Source organism: Sorghum bicolor, chromosome 8 (genome assembly GCF_000003195.3).
Source record: "Sorghum bicolor cultivar BTx623 chromosome 8, Sorghum_bicolor_NCBIv3, whole genome shotgun sequence".
NCBI classification, from domain to species: Eukaryota; Viridiplantae; Streptophyta; class Magnoliopsida; order Poales; family Poaceae; genus Sorghum; species Sorghum bicolor.
In genome coordinates, this window is record NC_012877.2 from 7385699 (window position 1) to 7405696 (window position 19998).

The window sequence follows — 19998 nt, forward strand, 5'->3', positions numbered from 1 at the left end:
TTTAAAACCGTACATTTTACCTCTTTGGAGTAGTTTCTAATTATATATATATAATATAGTATGCTTTATTACATTTTTTTGTCGTAGCTTTAGATCTATGCGTTTTTGTAATTAATTGACATAATTCATAGTTGCAGCTTCTATATTTATTTTATCGGGCTAAAGCATACCCATATTATATGTTCATTGTGTATATATACTCATGTGGAGTCTAACCAAATTAGATTTTCTATTTTATGGTTTTTCTATGATTTTTCAAAGATTCAGCCAAATAAATAAAAAAATCAAAAGGTAAAACTTTCATAGCAAAAACTTTGTACTAAAGCATATCATTTTATATGTTCACTGTGTAGATCTACATGTGTGGAGTAAAAAAAATTAGATTTTTATTCATAATTTTTTGTGATTTACTATGATTTTTCAAAGATTTAGCCAAAATAATTAAAAGAATAAAAAACCACAATCACTATAGCAAATCACCATTCACTATAGCAAAACCACCTTAAAATTTATGATTTGAAAAATTGAAGAAAGTGATTTGACCGGTTTTAAAGTTGTGGGAGGAAAAATGAACTTTTCGTGATACTCCAATTCTGGCCACGGGCCCAACTATCCACGTCTCCGCAGCCCAACAGCAGCCCGCGAAGGCGAAGCAAGGGCAGGCGCCGGCTCCGACCGAAGAAGACCAGAAACCTCTTGTCATCCAAGGGAGCGGAGCCGGGGAGCCGCCGCCCGTTTCCGTTTCCGTTGCCGTGGGGAGGAGTTCTTCCCCCGACCCCGACTCCCCGAGCTCCGAGCGAAGATCACCGAGAAGGAAAACCTAATCCTTTCCGTTCCCGGCGCCCCTTTGCGTGCCGTCGTATATAGCAGCCGAATAGAGAGGGGGGCGAGGAGAGATCAGGAGAACCCAAACCACGTCGTCAACCCTATCTATTCTTTATTCGATTCGACTGGACTCTTCTCTTCTCGCCAAGAAGGAAGACGAACGAACAAAATCCGATCCCTTTCTGGTAAATCCATCATGGCAGCGGCAGGAGCAGCGCTCCTTCGATCGGTGGCAACCAAGATGGCCCGCGCACCGCCTCGCCTTCCATCTGCCCTGGAGCGCCATCGCCGACTCTCAACGAGTTCTAGATTCTCTACATCTACTGGTTCTACGCCGCAGCCAGCCAACCAGGTATGCTGCTAGGTCTCTGATTTGAGATTTGAGTAGGCCGCTCCTCTTTGATTTGGTTTGGTAGTCTTTTAATTTGGTGGCCACATCGGACAGTAATTACTTCGTAGCAGACTAGGCATCTTTCCTTCATATATATTAGAAAAAGGTATAATTTTTATTAGAAAATATCTTTCATATAAAATTTTCTTTACTATAGAAAAAAAGTATAACCTTTATCTTTATATAAGAAAACGTAGGTGAGGGGAAAAACTATTTTCTTTTTCTTTCGTCGATCTGAATCTGAAGCAATAAAGATTTGTCAATCTCTTATAACCTTTTGTGTAGCAACTTCTATTCAACTTAATTTTGTTTATTAATGTTACTCGATATACCGTTTTTAAGCAATTATAAATTATATTGTCGTTTGACATAGAAGATTGATTTTTAAGGTTACAAAGCCCGGTCGTTTAGGGCCTTAGCTGCTGATCAGAGCTGTTTCCCTCTCTACCATGAAGCTTATCACCTATCGTCATATCTATCATTATTAGGCTACATAAACCTAAATTGCTATCAATTCTCAATGTCGACATGTTTGTTGTCACATTCTGATCCTACCGGATCACATTCACATTTGAGCATTTACTTGAGATTACTATTATTCTTATATGATTCTACATGAAATGAAGTTAGTAATATCAATGGCTGATTTTTGTCATGCTAGCTCAATGTGACCATTTGAACCTAGATACATATTGTGATTGTGATAACCATCATATTACTGGTATTGATGATGCTGTTTGTTCTTCTTTAGGGCCCGCAAACTCATAACCAGGAAGTTCCCAGCAGTCTGTGGTACAGGTATGACTTCTCCTTCCAATTTCGATTTCTATCTATAAAGAAACAACAACTGATAATTGTTCGTACGAATTGTTACATCCATTTGTTTCTTTTCAGGGCCATAGTTGCATTCAACGAAGCTGCATCCGTTGTAACTTTCTTCCTGCTCGGTGGCATCGCGTTTATGCATTTTAGTGTCAGTCCAGCACTGGACCGCATGGAGGCTGACTTGGACGCTCAACGTAAATCATGGGCCACCATCAGGGAAGAGATTAAGAAAAGCCATGAAAGGACGCGTGCGATCCTCGTTTCTAATAAGGAAAGTCAGATTGAAGTTACAGATGTTTTTGAAGGCAAAAGGATTACGGGCATCGGGTATTAGTTTTATACTCTCTAGTCTCTATTTTTCTATGCTGCCCATACTTATTGACTTTCAAACTTTGTCATCTTTGATCAGTGATTCATCTAATGGTACACATTTTGTGACACAAAAAAAGTTTTTTCATTCATTTCCAATTTGAGATTACTTTCCTAGGTCCATCATTCTATTAGGAATAATAAATATGAAATAGGGCAAATCAGTGTTCGGAATTATTTTGAAATGGATGCAGCAATAATCCGAGGGAAACTACTGCTGAGGAACAGAAAATAAAATTATATGACCTATTTTGTACAAATGGATATTAAATGGCACACACTACCATTTTAGAAAGTGCATGGCATTTATATCATAATTAGTCTGGTGGTCTATGATTGTTATATCAATTGATTGATCAGTTGTGTGGTTCTGGTGCGTAAGCTTACTTGGTTGAAACACAATTGGTTTCATTTTAGCTATTGTGCATCAACTACATGCATTGTGTTTCGCTTCTCAGCAGTGCAAATTGCTAACTTTTATTGTTCTGTGCACCATCTAGGACAAAGTAAGAGCATGTTGCTTAGGTGGCTTAAGGTGATCATTGGAAACAAGAGTTCAAACAATCCTTGAAGGAGGATGAGGATGACAAGAAATGATATGGAACTGACAATGGAGATCAAAGAAGAGCAACTTATGTGTGATTTTTTGTTTTTGTTTATGATAATTGATTATCAGAAACAAAATTGTATCTTCTTTGTTGAGCGGCGACAAAAAATGGTCTGTGATAGCATCTGTTAGCTTCAGACTGTAATGAAAATAGTTTGCAATAATCTAGACATGATGAATGAATCAAGGAAGTAATAACCTGCACGTGTCGATTTGAATGGTTTGTTGCTCCTCTCCCATAGCAAATCCTGATCTTTTCGGTTACTGGTTCTTTTTAGGTGAGGGCAGGGTAGGGGTTGGATGATGATGGTCCTGACTCCTGAGAAGATTACATTGAAAACATGTTTATTTTGTAAGTCGAAATAAGTATCGGCACTGAGTACCCGATGCAGTTGTTGAGGTCAGAAAGACAGTAAGATTTAGTGATGGGATGCACTTTGTTTACTTGAAATATTAGAATTTGAATCCTGTACAGTCAAGGAGGTTGGAGCTTGGTCTGTCTGGTCAAATCATTCATATTCATATGTATGTTTTGGGGTCTAGAACCAACGAGGAAATCGTCTGTCCTGTTTCTAGTACTGATTCCCATTCTCTACGCACTAAGTCAGGCCTTGTTTAGTTTCAAAAAAATTTCGGATTTCACCACTGTAGCATTTTCGTTTTTATTTAACAAATATTATCCAATCATAGACTAACTAGGCTCAAAAGATTCATCTCGTGATTTACAGACAAACTGTGCAATTAGTTTTTATTTTCGTACATGTGCTCTAAGATTTGATGTGACGGAGAATTTTGAAAAGTTTTTGATTTTTGAGGTGAACTAAACAAGGCCTCAGTGTAATCACTCACCCAGTTCGTCACCACACGCAAAAGCCACGCGGGCCACATGTTTCATGATGAGATGCAGCATCACATCAGTGGAAACATCTAATGACTGGAACCTAATCAACCATACGTTCCATAGCTATCAGGCACAGATTTCGCATTTGCCATTGGGCAACATACATTCAGTCTCAGGACGAAACCAAACTCATCAGTAAACTAAAGTCAAATGATTGCTCTAGGTTCAACCTTCTTCGCACATGCAAAATACTCCAGAATCTCATAAGCAATAGCTTGATGAGCAGCAATTCCTTCCAAGAATATACGTTACCAATGAATCAACCTCTTAACTTGGACATATTGTTGATATATAATATGATATACTAACCAGTAACCAACTTACACCTTCCAACACCAGGGAGAGAGGAGAAGCTAGGTATGTGCCCCCCACCGCCTATACAGAGATCAAAGCCACCCCACACTGTCACTGACTGCGGTCTTCACTGAAGATGAGGTCAAATCTGCATTAAGATCAATGAAACGCAATAGTGCACCTGGTCCTGACGGATTTGGGCCGTCCTTCTTTGTTGCGGCTTGGGACACAGTCAAACAAGTGATGAACTTTGTGAATGCCTTCCATGCAAACGCTGTTCAACTAGAGCGCATCAACAGATCTTTCATGGCCTTGATCCCCAAGAAACCAGGTGCAACAGCAGTTGACGCTTTCCGTCCAATTTGCCTGCAAAACTGTACTGTCAAGATAGTGGGAAAATGTTTGACAATGAGGCTGCAGAAGGAAATCGAAAATCTAATTGATCTGAATCAGACGGGCTTCCTCCATGCCCGGTCAATCTCAGAGACCTTTGTCTTTGCGGCTGAGGTAGTGCAGACCTGCTGCACAAGAAAGACCCCGACTCTTGTGCTGAAGCTAGATTTTGCTAAGGCCTTCGACACTGTCAATTGGAATGCTTTGGACCAAATCTTGGAGGCAAAAGGATTCAGTGGTTTGTGGAGACATTGGATGCGCAATCTCCTTGGTTCCTCAAAGTCAGCTGTCCTCTTGAACGGTGTGCCTGGCCCTTGGATCAACTGCAAACCTGGCCTTCGTCAGGGAGACCCTCTTTCACCTTACCTCTTCCTTCTGGTGGCTGATACCTTGCAAGCGCCGATCAAGAGCAAGCCTAACTTGATTCACCACCTAATTGCTCCCAACATCGGGTGTGTGACACTACGGTATGCAGATGATACCCTCATCGTCATGAGAGGAGAGCCACAGGATGTAATCCACCTCAAGGAGGCCCTAAAAATGTTCTCTGACGCCACGGGACTGAGCATCAACTATCACAAAAGCACCATGGTTCCGCTGAACATGAACCCTGCAGCTATGCAACTCTCTGTCCAGCAGCTGGAATGTCGTGTGGAATCCTTTCCACAGAACTATCTGGGACTTCCTCTTTTCGGCCTCCAAGCTCCCGGTGGCGGCCTTCAATCCGTACATTGCCAGAACGGACGCCTTCCTCTCCTCCTGGCAAGCTTCCCTGCTGAATAAAATGGGAAGAGTGGTTATGATCAACTCCGTGCTCGACAGTCAGCTTGTTTACGCCATATCTGCCCTTTGTGTTCCACCGACCACAATAATGGAGATTGACAAAAGACGCCGAGCCTTCCTATGGGCTGGCGAAGCTAACATTTCTTCGGCCAAATGCCTGGTTGCCTGGGAAAAGTGCTACACCACCAAAGATCTTGGTGGGCTGGGGATCAAGGACTTTGCCACTCAGAATATCTGCCTCCTCCTCAAGCTTATTCACAAGCTACATTGCTCACAGAACTCTGCATGGGAGGCTTGGGTGCGGGCAAATACCAATTTCGCAACTCTACAAGGTCATCTGCAGGGGAACCGCTGGGAGACACTGCGCTCGATTCTGCCCCTATACAAAGCCCTCACTACGGTTGAGATTAAGGATGGGGCGGCCACATCTTTCTGGAATGACGTCTGGTACATGGATGAAGCCTTAGCTGACAAACTACCAGCGCTTTACAGCCATTGCACAAAGAAAGATGCTTCAGTCAGGGATGTGATCCTCTCTCAACTCAATGATGCTTTTGTTCCAAGGCTAACCTCTCAGGCGTCTTCACAATTGCAACAGCTGCAAGAAATTGTGGCACAGACTACTCTGGAGACAGGAAATAACATAAGAAAATCTCAATTCGACTGTGGCAATGGAAGACTAGACTCAACTTCGATCTACAAGCTCCTCAAGGCCAAACAAAACCCAGTTGATCCCATGTCAGACTTCATTTGGGGGAAGTGCTCTCCTCCAAGAGTTCAATTCTTCATGTGGCTCGCATCAAAGGGAAGATTACAGTGCCGGGCAAACCTATTCAAGAAAAGAATTGTCACAACCCCAGCCTGTGAAGTATGTCAAGGGACGGAGGAAACGACGGACCACATCCTGCTGCACTGCCCTTTTGCCAGAGGTTTCTGGAATGCTTTGGGGCTCCTAATCGACGATGGCTTGACTGTCCACGGTATGCAATCCCTGCCGAGGATCCAAAACATCCCGGCCAAGCAGTTCAGCAGCTTCCTAGCCCTGTGCTGCTGGCAACTATGGAAGCGGCGCAATGCTCTCATCTTCCGCAATGAAAACCTTCCCCTTCGCCAAGTGCTGCACGCCTATGCCTTGGATGCAGCTGCCTGGCGCCCTCGGTCCAAGAAAAAGGAAAAGGAGATCAACACTGCCTGGTGTTCTTATCTCCAATCAATGCTAAACCAGAATCACTAGTCCCGTCTGTACATTTTTTGTAAAGTCTTTACTTTATTTTTAACACCCTTCTCTTTTGTAACCATTCAGGTGGGAAAAGCCCCCCGTTGAATGCTCAAAAAAAAACACCAGGGTAAAGATGGGACAGAGTGAGGAAATGCAAGAGCAGAATTTCTGCAGATCGCGTCTATCAAAATTCCAACTCTCATGGGTACATGGCCGATGCACAATACCAAAAACTGCCCCAACACAAGACAGCAAGCACGCCTTGCATATAGGAAACACAAGATTAAGAGGAATCATCAGCTTGTGAGCAAGACCAGCGGCACAAAAGGTATAGCCGGAATGTTGCCACCTGTATCCCAAGCAAGTGTTGCCAGAGACAAATCAAAGTGGGCTCAAACCAAAGAAATAGACCAGTATAAAACATTATGACGGATTTGAACAGTTAAGAGATGGACAAATGGTAGGTACTGGACTATTACTGAGCACTCTAATAGTCTAATGAAGAGCAGTTGGCAGTAAGAATGAATTGCCTATTGATGTCTCATGTAAACTCATCAACCAAGGTACTTAATTTTTAGAATGTGGTGTCAAAATGTAATTAATTACAGTTAGAATTGAAAGATGTCCCTCTTAGTTCGATTAGGCTCATTTTAAATCAAATACGCAGCTCAGATTATATAGCAACTCTACAACAAGATGACCTTTCCAGAGTTTGTGCGTCTTCTGGTGAAAGGGCTTTCCCTTCGTTACAAAACTATATGATCTGCAACTAACTCTACAACACCTGCACCAACAATGGTGAACTTTTCAACCATTTTGCTTGCAGATTCACGCACATGTGTAAATGCAGGGGCAAAATACAAACCTTTGTTCAGATGCATCAAGCTAAGTAAGGCGTATGTTTCATGAGATGCAGCAGCATCAGACAGTGAAAACATAACAAGTATGGACACCTAATCCACGGTTTCCTTTCAGCATTTGCCATTGAGGTACATTCAGTTTCACTCAGAAACCTAACTCAGAAAACTGAGCAAAACAATCGCTCAAGATTCAACCTTTGTTGCAGATGCAAATTACTCGATCTCAGAAAGAAAACAATCGCACGGTGAGCAACCATATGGTATTGTACCTTAGAAAAATATGGTTTCCAGCCGAGCATCCATCTCTCAACTTGCATTGGACATCGTGTTGATATATCATATATGCGACGGAGCATCTTATACCTTCCAACACTTGAAAATCATCAATCTGGAGATCTGCAGCACACAAGATATAACCGTACTGGAATGTTGCCATCTGTATCCAAATACAGCGCTGCATGCGAAAGAGAAATCGAAGTGGGCTCAATGCATGCAAAGAAAGAAAAAAAAAACATAACAAGTGGGCTCAATGCATGCAAAGAAACAGACGGAGAGATGGCAGCTAAGAATAAATTCTCTATTGATGTTTCATGTAAAATGTAATTCTTCAAAGATGCTTGTCTTTAGCGATGTAAGTTTTAGGAGTAGCATCAGCGTTTTGGCTCTATGATAGTGGTTGACACTTGACAGCACCTTGGATGTATTGGAAATTGTTAAGATGATTTGTCCTTTGTGAAGGCACTTTGGGCGTGAGACACCAGATCTTGCAAATGTGGAGACAACTCTCTTGTTCCTGGATTGAGGAGGTTCCGCACGCTTCATGGTGTTCTGGAACATGCATGTTAGCTTTTGCCCTTGGTTTTGGAAGTCCCCACCCCTATTCGCTATTTTTGGTTTTGTCCTCCGTACGAGTGATTATATTCTCCACAGGAGTGATCTGCAGTTGCAGCAAAGAAGGAAATACTGTATCACTGTATGTATCACATATGCTCATATCGTAATGCAGCAGCACAAAGGATAACATAGTAGCAACGCGCGGCAGGGCAGGGCTGCAGAGTGTCTCTGGTTGCGTTAGGGGAGAAACAGGACAACACCAGCAAGCAGGTGAAATCTCTGACTGCAACTCTGAGTTTGAGGTCGAACACCCGTCCCAAATGCAGCTTCGGACGGACAGGATCCTTCTTGAATTTGGAACTCACTGGAATAATTGAATTTGGAACTCACTGGAATAAGGCTAGGACACGGACAGCCAACATCCTACTTAGATATATATCCTAAGTCAAACTTTTAAAATTTTAACCAAATTTCTAGACAAAACCACCAAAATTTATGATATGAAATTAGTATCACTAAATTTTTTATAGAATATATTTTCATAAAATGCTCATTTTATGTTATAGATGTTGTTACTCTTTTCTATAAAGTTAGTCAAACTTAAAAAAGTTTGACTGACATTGATTCTAGAAATTGATTTATTTGGGGATGGTTTTCAAAGTCACAACTGGTATCAATGAAGCCTCCCTCAATCAACGCTCAATAAAATTTCCCTCCTCAATCAACGCTCTATAGTCCTAATGAGCCTATTACTCAGGCATGTCCTATTGAGGCTACTACACTCAGCCAGCATGGATCCAGATTAATAGTCACTCAGACAACGATCCCAGATACAATAGTGAATAGTGATTCACTCATCCTCCACACCATGGTCATTCCTTCTTGACTTCAAGATACGCCTTGGAGCTTTCCTCATATACTACTGACATCCATAAGTCCTTGAGGAACTTCAGCTCTTTCAGATCAGTCTCCAGCTTTTGATGTTTTGCCATGAACTCCTCGTGGTACATCGAGAGAGATTTCACCTCAGCCTTGAGCTCAGCAATAGCCTTCTCACTGTCCTCTTTAATTTCAGCTAGGCATGCTTCAAGCTTGGTTTGCCTCTCTGACATGGACTTCAGGTAGAGAAGATACCCATGGCTTGATACCATGACTATCACGCCTTTTCCTGCTCCATCAATTATAACATTTTGTACTCTGCAATCACAAATAGAGTAATGTGAGATAACATGAAACAAAATGAATAAATGATATAACCATGAAAATCACAAAGAGTTGTTTGTTGATTTTCATAAAGAGAAATTCCTTGCACCCCTTCCATGTCAGCTCCTTTCCCAACCAGATCCTACTCAAGTCAAGATACACAACCTACCCAAACTACCACTGACAGAGGGGGCTGTGATGATGAAGACAAATTTCTTGTGAACCCCACACCTGGGCAGAGCTCCTGCCATTTTTTCAAAAAAAAAAAAAAGAATCAGCATTTGGGGCTTGATGAGGAGGATATGTATACTAAAGATGTGTCGAAGTGTCCTGTTTCTACCAAACTGAGTGATGTTGATTCTAATTACTCAGAGGAGACTGAAATAGATGATGAGGAAAAAGAAGAGATGGTAGAAGACTATGTCCCACCTCACAATCCTGAGAGATGAACCCCCAATGACTGGGAACTATTTATGCTAACATGCATGCTTTTTAAGTTGGCTTTAGCAACTCATTCTATCAAGAACGAGTTTCAATACAACATGGACAAAAGTGATTCAGAGAGATTCATGGCTCATTGTGCTGCTAAGGACCTTGGCTGCAACTGGAGAATCCATGCATCTACATTTGGAGATAATGTCACAATCAAGGTTATGTTGTTTTTCTGGTTATGTTTACAATTGCTTGTCTTGACATTTGTAAGTGCATCTACATTTGTGAGTGCAGTCTACTATTTTTCGATCTTGTAGCTTTGCAGGTTTTGTTTACAATTGCTTGCCTTGACAGTTGAAGAGGAACCCCAACCCCCATGACTGCAATAGTACAAGGAGGAGTGGGAAGGTAAAGCATGCAACCAATTTCAATTTCTAACAAAATTAAGGATTAGCTTGTTGAGGATCCTAGGCTGAAACCTAAGCAGCTTCAGAAGAAATTAAAAGATGAGTACAAAGTAGAAAATCATTACAAAAGGGTTGGTGCAGGTAGGCAACTAGTTATGGATCAACTGTTTGAGAAGTGGTTTGACAGTTTCAACAACTTGTATAGGTTCAAAGCACAGATTGAAACATCTTGTCCTGGTAGCTTGGTTGCTATTGATCATCACACTATTGATGAGAAGATTAGGTTCAACAGAATTTTCTTTGCAATGAAGCCATGTGGATTCCTTAGAGGATGCAGGCCATATCTTGCTGTAGATAGCACATTCCTTACTGGCAAATTCAGAGGCCAGTTATGCACTGCATGTGCAGTAGATGGCCACAACTGGATGCACCCAGTTGCTGTAGGTGTAATAGATTCTGAGACAACAGAGAACTGGGTGTGGTTCATGGAGAGGCTGAAACAAGCTATAGGAACACCAACTGGTATGACTTTTCCACTAATGTTGGACAAGCAGTGTTGTCAGGTGTAGATACAGTATTCTCAACATGTGAACATATAGGTTCTGGTCGAGAAGCTTCCCCTGGAGGCTTAGGCAACTCAGAAAGGTGATCTTCCTCCAGAGCTTCGAGCTGGTTCTCAATCTAGCAAAAGCGAAATCCAGTCACACAAATCCCACTTTTCCATGTCAATCTGCACTTCTGCAGCATCCATCAACCAGATCCAGTCAATCCTGTTTCACCATCCCCTTCCTCGCCCCCCTTCTGAACTTCCGCTACATCCACCGACCATCACTTTCACTAACCAGTCACTCAAATTTCACCATCCCCTTCCACTTACGCACTTCTGCTCAAGTTCACCATTCCCATCACCATCCACACTTCCACATACACCAACCATCACTTTCATCAACCTTTGTTTTCCTGAAGCCTATCGCATCTTGCTGTAATCTGGAGGTTAACCTATGGCGCATTGGGGAGAAGCAACAGAAATTGAAAGTCTGTTGGGCGGCTTGAAATTGTCGGGAGCTGAAAGCAAAGTAATGAAGGGAGCATGGAAGAAGTTGGGGGTCGGAGCTGGAGGACGTCTGCAGGCGGTAGGGAAATTACTTTCGGAGAAGCCAGGGAATGCGGAGGGAATTGTGAATGCCGTGGGAAACATTTGGTGTCCTAGGCAGGGGATTCGTTGCAGGGAGCTGGGTGATAACATTTTCCTCTTCACATTCTTACAACCTGCAGGGAAACGTAGAGCAATTGAAGATGGTCCTTGGGAGTTTGGAGGAGATTTACTCATAGCAAGGGACTTTGATGACAGTAACCTTTTGGAGGAGTTGGAGTTCATATACACGCCAATATGGGTTCGTGTTCTCAGGCTCCCATTTGGGTTGATGACACTGGAGACAGGAGAAGAAATTGGGAACAGAGTGGGGAAGGCTATAGAAGTAGACACTGATGATGAAGGCTGTGCTATTGGGAAATATCTTCGTATAAAAGTCTGGTTAGACATTCGTAAGCCACTGCTGTGGGGTGTTACAATGGAAATTGGCCCGGATGGCAAAACTCAATGGTGCCCGCTCCAGTATGAATTCCTCCCCAACTTCTGTTATATATGTGGGTTGTTGGGTCATGTGGATCGTGAATGCCCATCTGGTAGCTGGAGGGAGAAAAATAAACCTTTCGGACCTGAACTACGGGTTTGCCCCTCTCGTCGACATGCTTTGGGGGATTTAAGAACTCTAGGAATAGCAGTTTGGGTGGTCTGAAATCAAGCAAAAATTTTATTACACCAGGAAAGATAGATTGGAAAGGAGGAAGTGGGTCAGGCTTTGAGAAAGTAACAAAAGGGGTTGCTGAATTGGGGGAGGAGTCCACAAGCCCAAAAAAATTATTGCAAGGGGCACACTCTGCTGTCGGCGGCAAGAATGCGTTGGTGGAGGCTCCAGGTGCTGGGCTAAATAAGGAGAGGGAGATGAGAACATTGGGGAATGAAGGAGAAATGGGACGGGAGATACCTTTAGGAGCAGAGAATAAGGTGCAGTCTGCACATGAGGAGATTCCTGGACAAATTTGTTGAAACATACTCCTTATTTTGGAATCTGTGAAGGAGAGATGGTGGGCATGGAGATTGATGGTGATCCTCTATCTAAATCATCTTATTCAATGGAAGGAAAAGGAGTTCAAGAAAAACATGGAGATGTACAGGCGCTGCAAATGGGGAAGGGACAGGATAAAGGGGACAAGGATGAGCTCACACAGAATTCGATATATACCCCTAATAATAAAAAACAAAGCATGTTTAAGAGATTGGAGAGAACAAACCAGGATATTTTTAAGGAGGTGGAGTCCGGTCTGGATAGGAAGAGGTCCTATGAAGATGGAGCAAATCAAAATGAAGTGATTAAGAGGCAAAGGTTGGAAGTGATGTGGAGAGATGATGAAGGCAATGTGGTGGAAGTGGAAACTGATTCTTTACTTGAGGCGGCGGGGATGCCACAGCAGCTCCGCCTGACAAAATGAGGATCATTGCCTGGAACTGCCGAGGGTTGGGGAATGCCTCAGCAGTTCGTGGGCTTCTGGATCTCCAGAGGCGGGAATCCCCTGATATCTTCTTCCTTTCAGAAACCAAAATGGAGTGGTGGAGGATAGAAAGGTTCCGATGGATCTTGAGCATGCCAAATGTGGTTGTGAAGGATTGTAAGGGTTATAGTGGTGGTTTGGCTTTGTTTTGGAGGAAGGGCATTAGCGTTACAATAAAGAGTTTATCAAAATATCATATTGATGCTCTGGTTCAAGAGGAGGATGGCTTGGTGTGGAGATTAACAGGGATTTATGGCGAACCTAAAGCGGAGGAAAAGAGAAAAACTTGGCGTTTACTGAGACTTCTCAGTAACCAGTATACAAAGCCGTGGTTGTGCTTAGGAGATTTAATGAGATATTATTTGGTTGTGAAAAGGAGGGTGGTCAACCTAGGCCTGTAATATATATGGAAAGGTTTAGAGATGCTTTGGCTGATTGCATGTTAGAAGATTTGGGGTTCATGGGGGATGTGTTTACGTGGAGAAACCATCACCATAGGGTTGATGAGTATGTAAAAGAGAGATTGGATCGAGCAGTGGCAAATATTGAATGGAGGAGAATTTTCCCGCTGGTGAGGGTAGTGGATGGTGATCCTCGACATTCTGATCATAGACCTATCATTGTGGATAGTGGGGAGCGAGAAGTACCTAACCTTTGTAGTGTAAATGTGAGAGATATTTCACCAAAATTTGAAGCAAAATGGTTGGAGGAGGAGGACTGTGGAGAAGGCATGGGTGAATGCCATGTATTCAGGAGCTGTTGGAATGATGTGGATTCAAAGAAGAATCCTTAGTGATCTGTGGGAGTGGGACCGAAATGTGCTTGGGGAGCTAGAAAAGAGAATAAATAAAGTTAAAAAGGAACTTGAGAAATGCCGAAGAGCTAGATTGACCCAGGAGAATGTAAATCAGGAACATGTGTTGAGGTACCAACTAGATAGGTTGCTGGACCAACAACACATTTACTGGAAACAACGAGCTCACCCGCTATGGCTATTGAAGGGAGACCGCAATACCAAATATTTTCATGTTTGCGCTTCTGAAAGGAAAAGGAGGAATAACATTAAGGCGTTGCGGGAGGATGGAGGTGATGTTATAGAGGGGAGCACACTCAAACTATTTATTACTAACCATTACAAGAGTTTGTTCTCCTCCCATGCAGGCTCCATAATGGAAGTAGTCCAAAAAGTGAAGATGAGGGTCTCTAAAACAATGAATGAGGCACTCCTCAAAACTTTTACTGCAGAAGAGGTGGAGGAGGCTTTAAACGGGATCGGGGACTTGAAAGCTCCGGGGCCGGACGGCATCCCTTCCATTTTTTATAAGCGATTTTGGAAATTAGTGGGTGAACAAGTAAAAAGGAGGTTCTTGCAGTGCTGAACGGTGGACCCATGCCACAAGAATGGAACGACACTACCATTGTCCTAATCCCAAAAGTAAAAAACCCAGAAAAAATAAAAGACTTGTGCCCTATCAGTCTGTGCAATGTGCTGTATAAGCTGGTTTCAAAGGTGCTGGCCAATCACCTAAAGAAGGTACTACCAGACATCATCTCTCCATCACAGAGTGCATTCGTGCCAGGCCGACTTATCACAGACAATGTCCTTTTAGCTTATGAGATGACACACCATATAAGAAATAAGAGGAATGGTAATGTTGTGTTGGCTGCTATCAAATTGGACATGAGTAAAACGTACGATAGAGTGGAGTGGTCTTTTCTTGAAAGAATGATGAGAAGGTTAGGATTTGCTGAAGATTGGGTAAGCCTAATTATGAAATGTGTTTCTACAGTCAGATATAGAGTAAGGATAAACGGGGAGTACACAGACCAAATTTTACCTCAGCGTGGTTTACGTCAAGGCGATCCCCTCTCTCCGTACCTTTTCATCATGTGTGCTGAAGGTTTATCAGCCTTATTCAAAAGTGCAGAAGAAAAAGGAGAAATTCAAGGAATTCAAATATGTCCGGGTGCTACATAGGTCAGCCACCTATTTTTTGCAGATGATACCTTAGTATTGCTCAAGGCCACCCCAATGGGAGTTTGCCGTTTAAAACAGATTTTAAAACTATATGAGGATGTATCCGGTCAAGTGATAAACAAGGAGAAGACATCTATTATGTTTAGCCCCAATACACCAGATCAAGACCGAGACATGTAAATTCTTACAGAGTTAGAGATCACAAGCCAAACAAGCAATGAAAAGTACCTTGTCCTGCCAGTATACATTGGCAAATCTAAGAAACGGATGTTCGAGTATATTAAACAAAGAGTGTGGTCTCGTATTCAAGGGTGGCAATAAAAATTACTTTCCAAAGCGGGTAAGAAGATTATGATCAAAGCAGTTGCACAGGCTATCCCTACATATGCAATGTCCTGTTTTGATCTAACTAAGGGCTTATGTGAGGAAATCTCAGCCATGATAGGACGTTATTGGTGGTCTCAACAGGATAAAATAAACAAAGTGCATTGGGTAAGTTGGGAAAAGTTAACGAGGTCCAAGAATAGAGGTGGCTTGGGCTTTCGAGATCTGCACACATTTAATATTGCTATGTTGGCAAAACAAGCCTGGTGACTCCTCTTGTTTCCTGATACATTATGTGCTCAAGTGCTGAAAGCCAAGTATTTTCCTGAGAATTCTATCCTGCAGGCCAAAGCAAGAGGAGGCATCTCTTACACATGGCGAAGTATCTTGAAAGGGTTGCACCTATTAAAACAAGGGATCATTTGGAGAATTGGTGATGGCTCTGCAGTCAACATTTGGAATGACCCTTGGATTCCCAGGAATAGCACAAGGCGAATTATTACACCTCGAAGAGGTTCTATCTTACAAAAGGTCGCTGAATTAATTAATCCAGCAACAGGTTATTGGGATGAACAGATGATTAAAGACATATTTTGGGAGGAAGATGCAAGAATAATTCTCTCTCCCAATTGTGGAAGATACAGAGGATTTTCTGGCCTGGCACCCTGACCCCAAGGGAGTCTTTTCAGTAAAATCGGCCTATGCCTTGGGTATTGAAATCCGCGATAAAGAAACCGGAGCTGATGCATCAACTTCTTGTACTGCTTCCTATAACTTTGAATGGAAGGAAATATGGAGGCTAAATGTGGCTAACAAGGTGAAGGTCTTTGTATGGCAAATGGCACATAATTCACTGCAGGTTAAACGGAATATTGCAAGGAATGGAATTAAATTGGATACTCTATGTCCTATGTGCTACATATTTTATGAAGATATTTGGCCATTTATTCCTCAAATGCAAATACATTAAACTATGTTGGTTGCTTCTGAACTTGGAAAAGGTGAGGGTGGATTTATTAAAACAAGGAACAGTACAAGATATGCTTACCAAAATCTGGGGACTTCGCAGTGACATAAAGCAGAAAATAATTCTACTCATGTGGTGCTGGTGGTCTGTGCGCAATAAGACTAATGCAGGCGAACAGAGGAAAAGTGCTCAAGAAGTTGTTAACGAAGTGAATTACCATATGATGGTATGGAATCTAACTCACCAACAGCCTAATACAAGAATGAAACAAGTTGTAAAACAAAGATGGAAAGTGCCCCCAGAAGATGCTTACAAAATAAACTGTGATGGGACATTCTTATCTAGTACTGGCCAAGGTGGATGGGGCTTTGTCATTCGTGATCATGCAGGGCAGGTTGTGATGGCAGGAGCAGGTGCAGCTGATCCTCTAATGAATGCTTACCATGCAGAAACGTTGGCAATGCATAAAGGGCCTCGAGCAAGCTTCTGTGTTAGGATTGGAACACATCATCCTAGAAACTGATGCCGAGGTGGTAGTCAACGCTGTTAAGAATCAACTTTTTGATAGATCTCCTTTGGGAATGATGTTTAGAGAGATTAGATCTAGAATTTTATATGATTTTAATGAGTGTATCATCTCTCACTGCCCTCGGGCTTGTAATGAAGTTGCTCATACATTAGCAGTTATGGGTTTAAACTGTAAAAGTGGTTCTATGCTGTGGCAGGACCATTTGCCTGAGTCTGTAAACCTGCTAATGTCCAGGATTTGTCTGGATGAATGTATTAATGGAAACCTTTTCAAAAAAAAAAACATGTGAACATAGGGAGTGCATGTACCATTTAGTCACCAACTTCAAGAAGAGGTACAGTGGGAAGATTTTTTATGATCACTTATGGCCAGCAGCTTATTCATGGTCACCTTACTGGTTTGAGAAGCACTGGAAAGCAATCGCCGAGGCTAAAACAGGAGCTACTAGGTACTTGCAAAAGAATCACAAGAAACTATGGACTAGGAGTCAGTTCAATACTCTGTGTAAGGTTGACTATGTCACTAACAACCTGGCTGAGTCATTCAACAATTGGATCAAAGCAGATAAGGTGCTTCATTTGGATGACCTGATGGACAGTTTTAGACAGAGACTTATGGTGAAGTGGAATAGTAGGAGGAAAATTGGCATCAAGATGGAGGTAAAAGTATTGGAACACATTGTGAGGCAACTGAAAGCAGATAGCAGAAACTTGGAGATGGAGGTAGTTATCTGCTCTGATGCCATATCGGAAGTTTGGATAAGGGGAGGTAGGGGACACAGGTATGTGGTAAACTTAAATGGTAGGACATGTTCATGCAGGGCTTGGCAGGTGTCAGGTAAGCCTTGCAAACATGGTATAGCAGCAATCACTTCCAAGCACAAAGAGAACCTTGAAGATTATGTGCATCAGTATTTTCTGTAGAGAAATTCAGGGCAGCATATGAAGGGTTGAGACCTGCTATACCAGAGAAAATACAATGGCCTGAATCGAACCATGGATTCTTTGCAGCACATACATACGAGGGCAAAACAGACTTCACCACCACAAGTTAACAGGCACGTCAGCAAAGTCGACGGCAGTGGCACTAGCGGGATATATTTTTTCAAATGAAGTAGAGGAGTCAAAATGATTATTTGAAGGTATGGGAGGTATGGGACCCAGCAACTAAGAACCACATAAAAGGACCCAGCAACTAAAAACTTCACGGAGTGGTATGGGGGTGTCATTTTTGTACCTTGGGTCAAGACCATCCCAGCAATTCTTTGCAAATGCCTTGAGCTTGATTTTAATCTCCTCAACTGTCACAGAGGATCGGAACACAGACCTTTGCTTGTTGAACGAGGAAAAGTTCCTGGAGCCAGCCTGTATGGGGAAAATAGGCAGAGATAGGGTTACGGTGAAAGAATTGCTATTTCAACTAGATTGGCTATGCTTTAAGTGTACTTGCACATTGAAACCAAACAAATTGTGAACTGAAATTGCTAACTAAAAGCACATGATTAGAAGCTAAGTGAAATTGCTAACCATTCAAAACTGAAACTTGAAAGAATAAAGCAAGTTGGAAAGTTTCAAACAGGAAAAGAATATCAGTGTAGTTGTGTTCCATGACATGCAATTCAAAATACAGATCAAACTCCAGTATTTACTAAGATATTTTCTAGATGAAATTCAAAAAAAAAGTGAGATCAGTAATCTATAAGCAATCAAAAGTAATCAGGTACATGCATCTAGCTCATCTTTTGCTGAAACCTGTTGCAGAGGTCTGTCATTGATGCTGAAACCGGTTGAAATTTATAAGCATGTAGGTAATTGTAGTTCTTGTGGCTGCAAGTAATTCTGGAAAGTTTTTCATTTGTGCTTGTACTTCATGTGGCTGGAAATTACATCAAGTTTGCAGCTATATCTCTTTTTTTTTTTTGCAATTGTAGTTCCATGGCTGTGCAAGTAGGTAATTGTAGTTCTTGTGAAAATTTCAGGATGTATCCACCAGATGGTTTTCTAGGTTTTTTTTTCAACCACCACATATCATATATAGTTGACTATGTTCATTTGGTGGTGTCAATCAATATAATTAAAATGTAATATAGATCACCCCTAGCATGCAACTAGTACAAGATAGCAGCTGATCCAATCTGTACAAGCCAAACGGGCTACAAAGTTCATCTAGCACATTTGATCACAGCAAAACACAGGAATTAAATGGTACAACAAGCCTATGAAACAGTGAAATGAAACTATCCACTGAGAAAGGTTGTTTCATGTTCCAGTTCTCAATACTAATAATATTGGAAATAGTGACATGAAACTTGTTGCATTGAGACTGGCCTAAAAAACAGCAAGGGTGAAACGAGATGCAAGCCTACCTTGAACTGGTCACTTGCTTTCATGGACCTTGACAAACGAAGGTAAGGCGGATGGATGTGGAATCCCTGCACAATACGATAGGGAACCAAAGCAACTAGGGTTCTGATCAGATTGCCGAGAGGAGGAGCGGGCGCGAGGAAGGGAAGAGGGGGAGAGATTCAAACCTTCTTCCGAAGGTGCGCCCCGAGGGGATCGCGCAGCATAGCAGGCCGGGCCACCATGGCCGCCGAATCGCGCGCACGAGGTGTTGTCGCGAAGAGGGTGCCACCTGAACCGACTTCCTGCACGAACTGCAACCAAAGCAACTAGGGTTCTCATCAGATTGCCGATAGGGAAGGAGGGGGCGCGAGGAAGGGAAGAGAGGGAACTGCAGCCAAAAGCAACTAGGGTTCTGATCAGATTGCCGAGAGGGAAGGAGAGGGCGCGAGGAAGGGAAGAGAGGGAGAGATTCGAACCATCTTCCGAAGGTTTACTCCGAGCAGATCGCGCAGCATAGTCGACCGCGCCGCCATGGCCGCCGAATCGCGCGCGGGAGGCGTTACCGCTGCGGGCGCGTTTCTCGCAACGGCAATGATCGACCTCGAGCAGAGAGGTAGGGGATGCCAGCGTTTTTAGGCGAGTCGGACACTCGGACCCTCCTTCTCGCGATTATGGCCCAGCAGCGCGCCGGCCCAGCAGCAACCCAGGCTGACCGCGCGGCCGCACGCACATTGACGTCCGACGCCCATTGATTCCCGTACGCGCTTTCCCTCTGGTTCCCAGTGGAGTCTTTTTTTTTTTTCCTTTTCTTTTTCTTTTTATTTATTTATTTATCGTTTTCCTTTTTTATTTTCATTTTTTCTATGGTTTTTATTATAATTATAATTATAATTTTTCCT

General features: G+C 42.5%; 3 protein-coding genes across 3 annotated transcripts; 2 read left to right on the forward strand and 1 right to left on the reverse strand.

Moving 5' to 3' along the window:
- Positions 663 to 3240, forward strand: LOC110429531. The gene is made up of 4 exons (XM_021445586.1): positions 663 to 1177; positions 1968 to 2014; positions 2111 to 2368; positions 2911 to 3240. The coding sequence occupies exons 1-4, from the start codon at positions 1022 to 1024 to the stop codon at positions 2918 to 2920; spliced, it is 471 nt and encodes a 156-aa protein (XP_021301261.1). The 5' UTR covers positions 663 to 1021; the 3' UTR covers positions 2921 to 3240.
- On the forward strand, positions 4456 to 6622 carry LOC110437494. The gene is made up of 2 exons (XM_021465957.1): positions 4456 to 5118; positions 5222 to 6622. Exons 1-2 carry the CDS (start codon positions 4456 to 4458, stop codon positions 6620 to 6622), a joined length of 2064 nt encoding a protein of 687 aa, XP_021321632.1.
- Positions 8911 to 19742, reverse strand: LOC110437647. Its single transcript, XM_021466161.1, has 5 exons — positions 19576 to 19742; positions 19285 to 19410; positions 19120 to 19185; positions 17991 to 18118; positions 8911 to 9498 (listed from the first exon to the last, which is right to left on the reverse strand). The coding sequence occupies exons 1-5, from the start codon at positions 19630 to 19632 to the stop codon at positions 9174 to 9176; spliced, it is 702 nt and encodes a 233-aa protein (XP_021321836.1). The 5' UTR covers positions 19633 to 19742; the 3' UTR covers positions 8911 to 9173.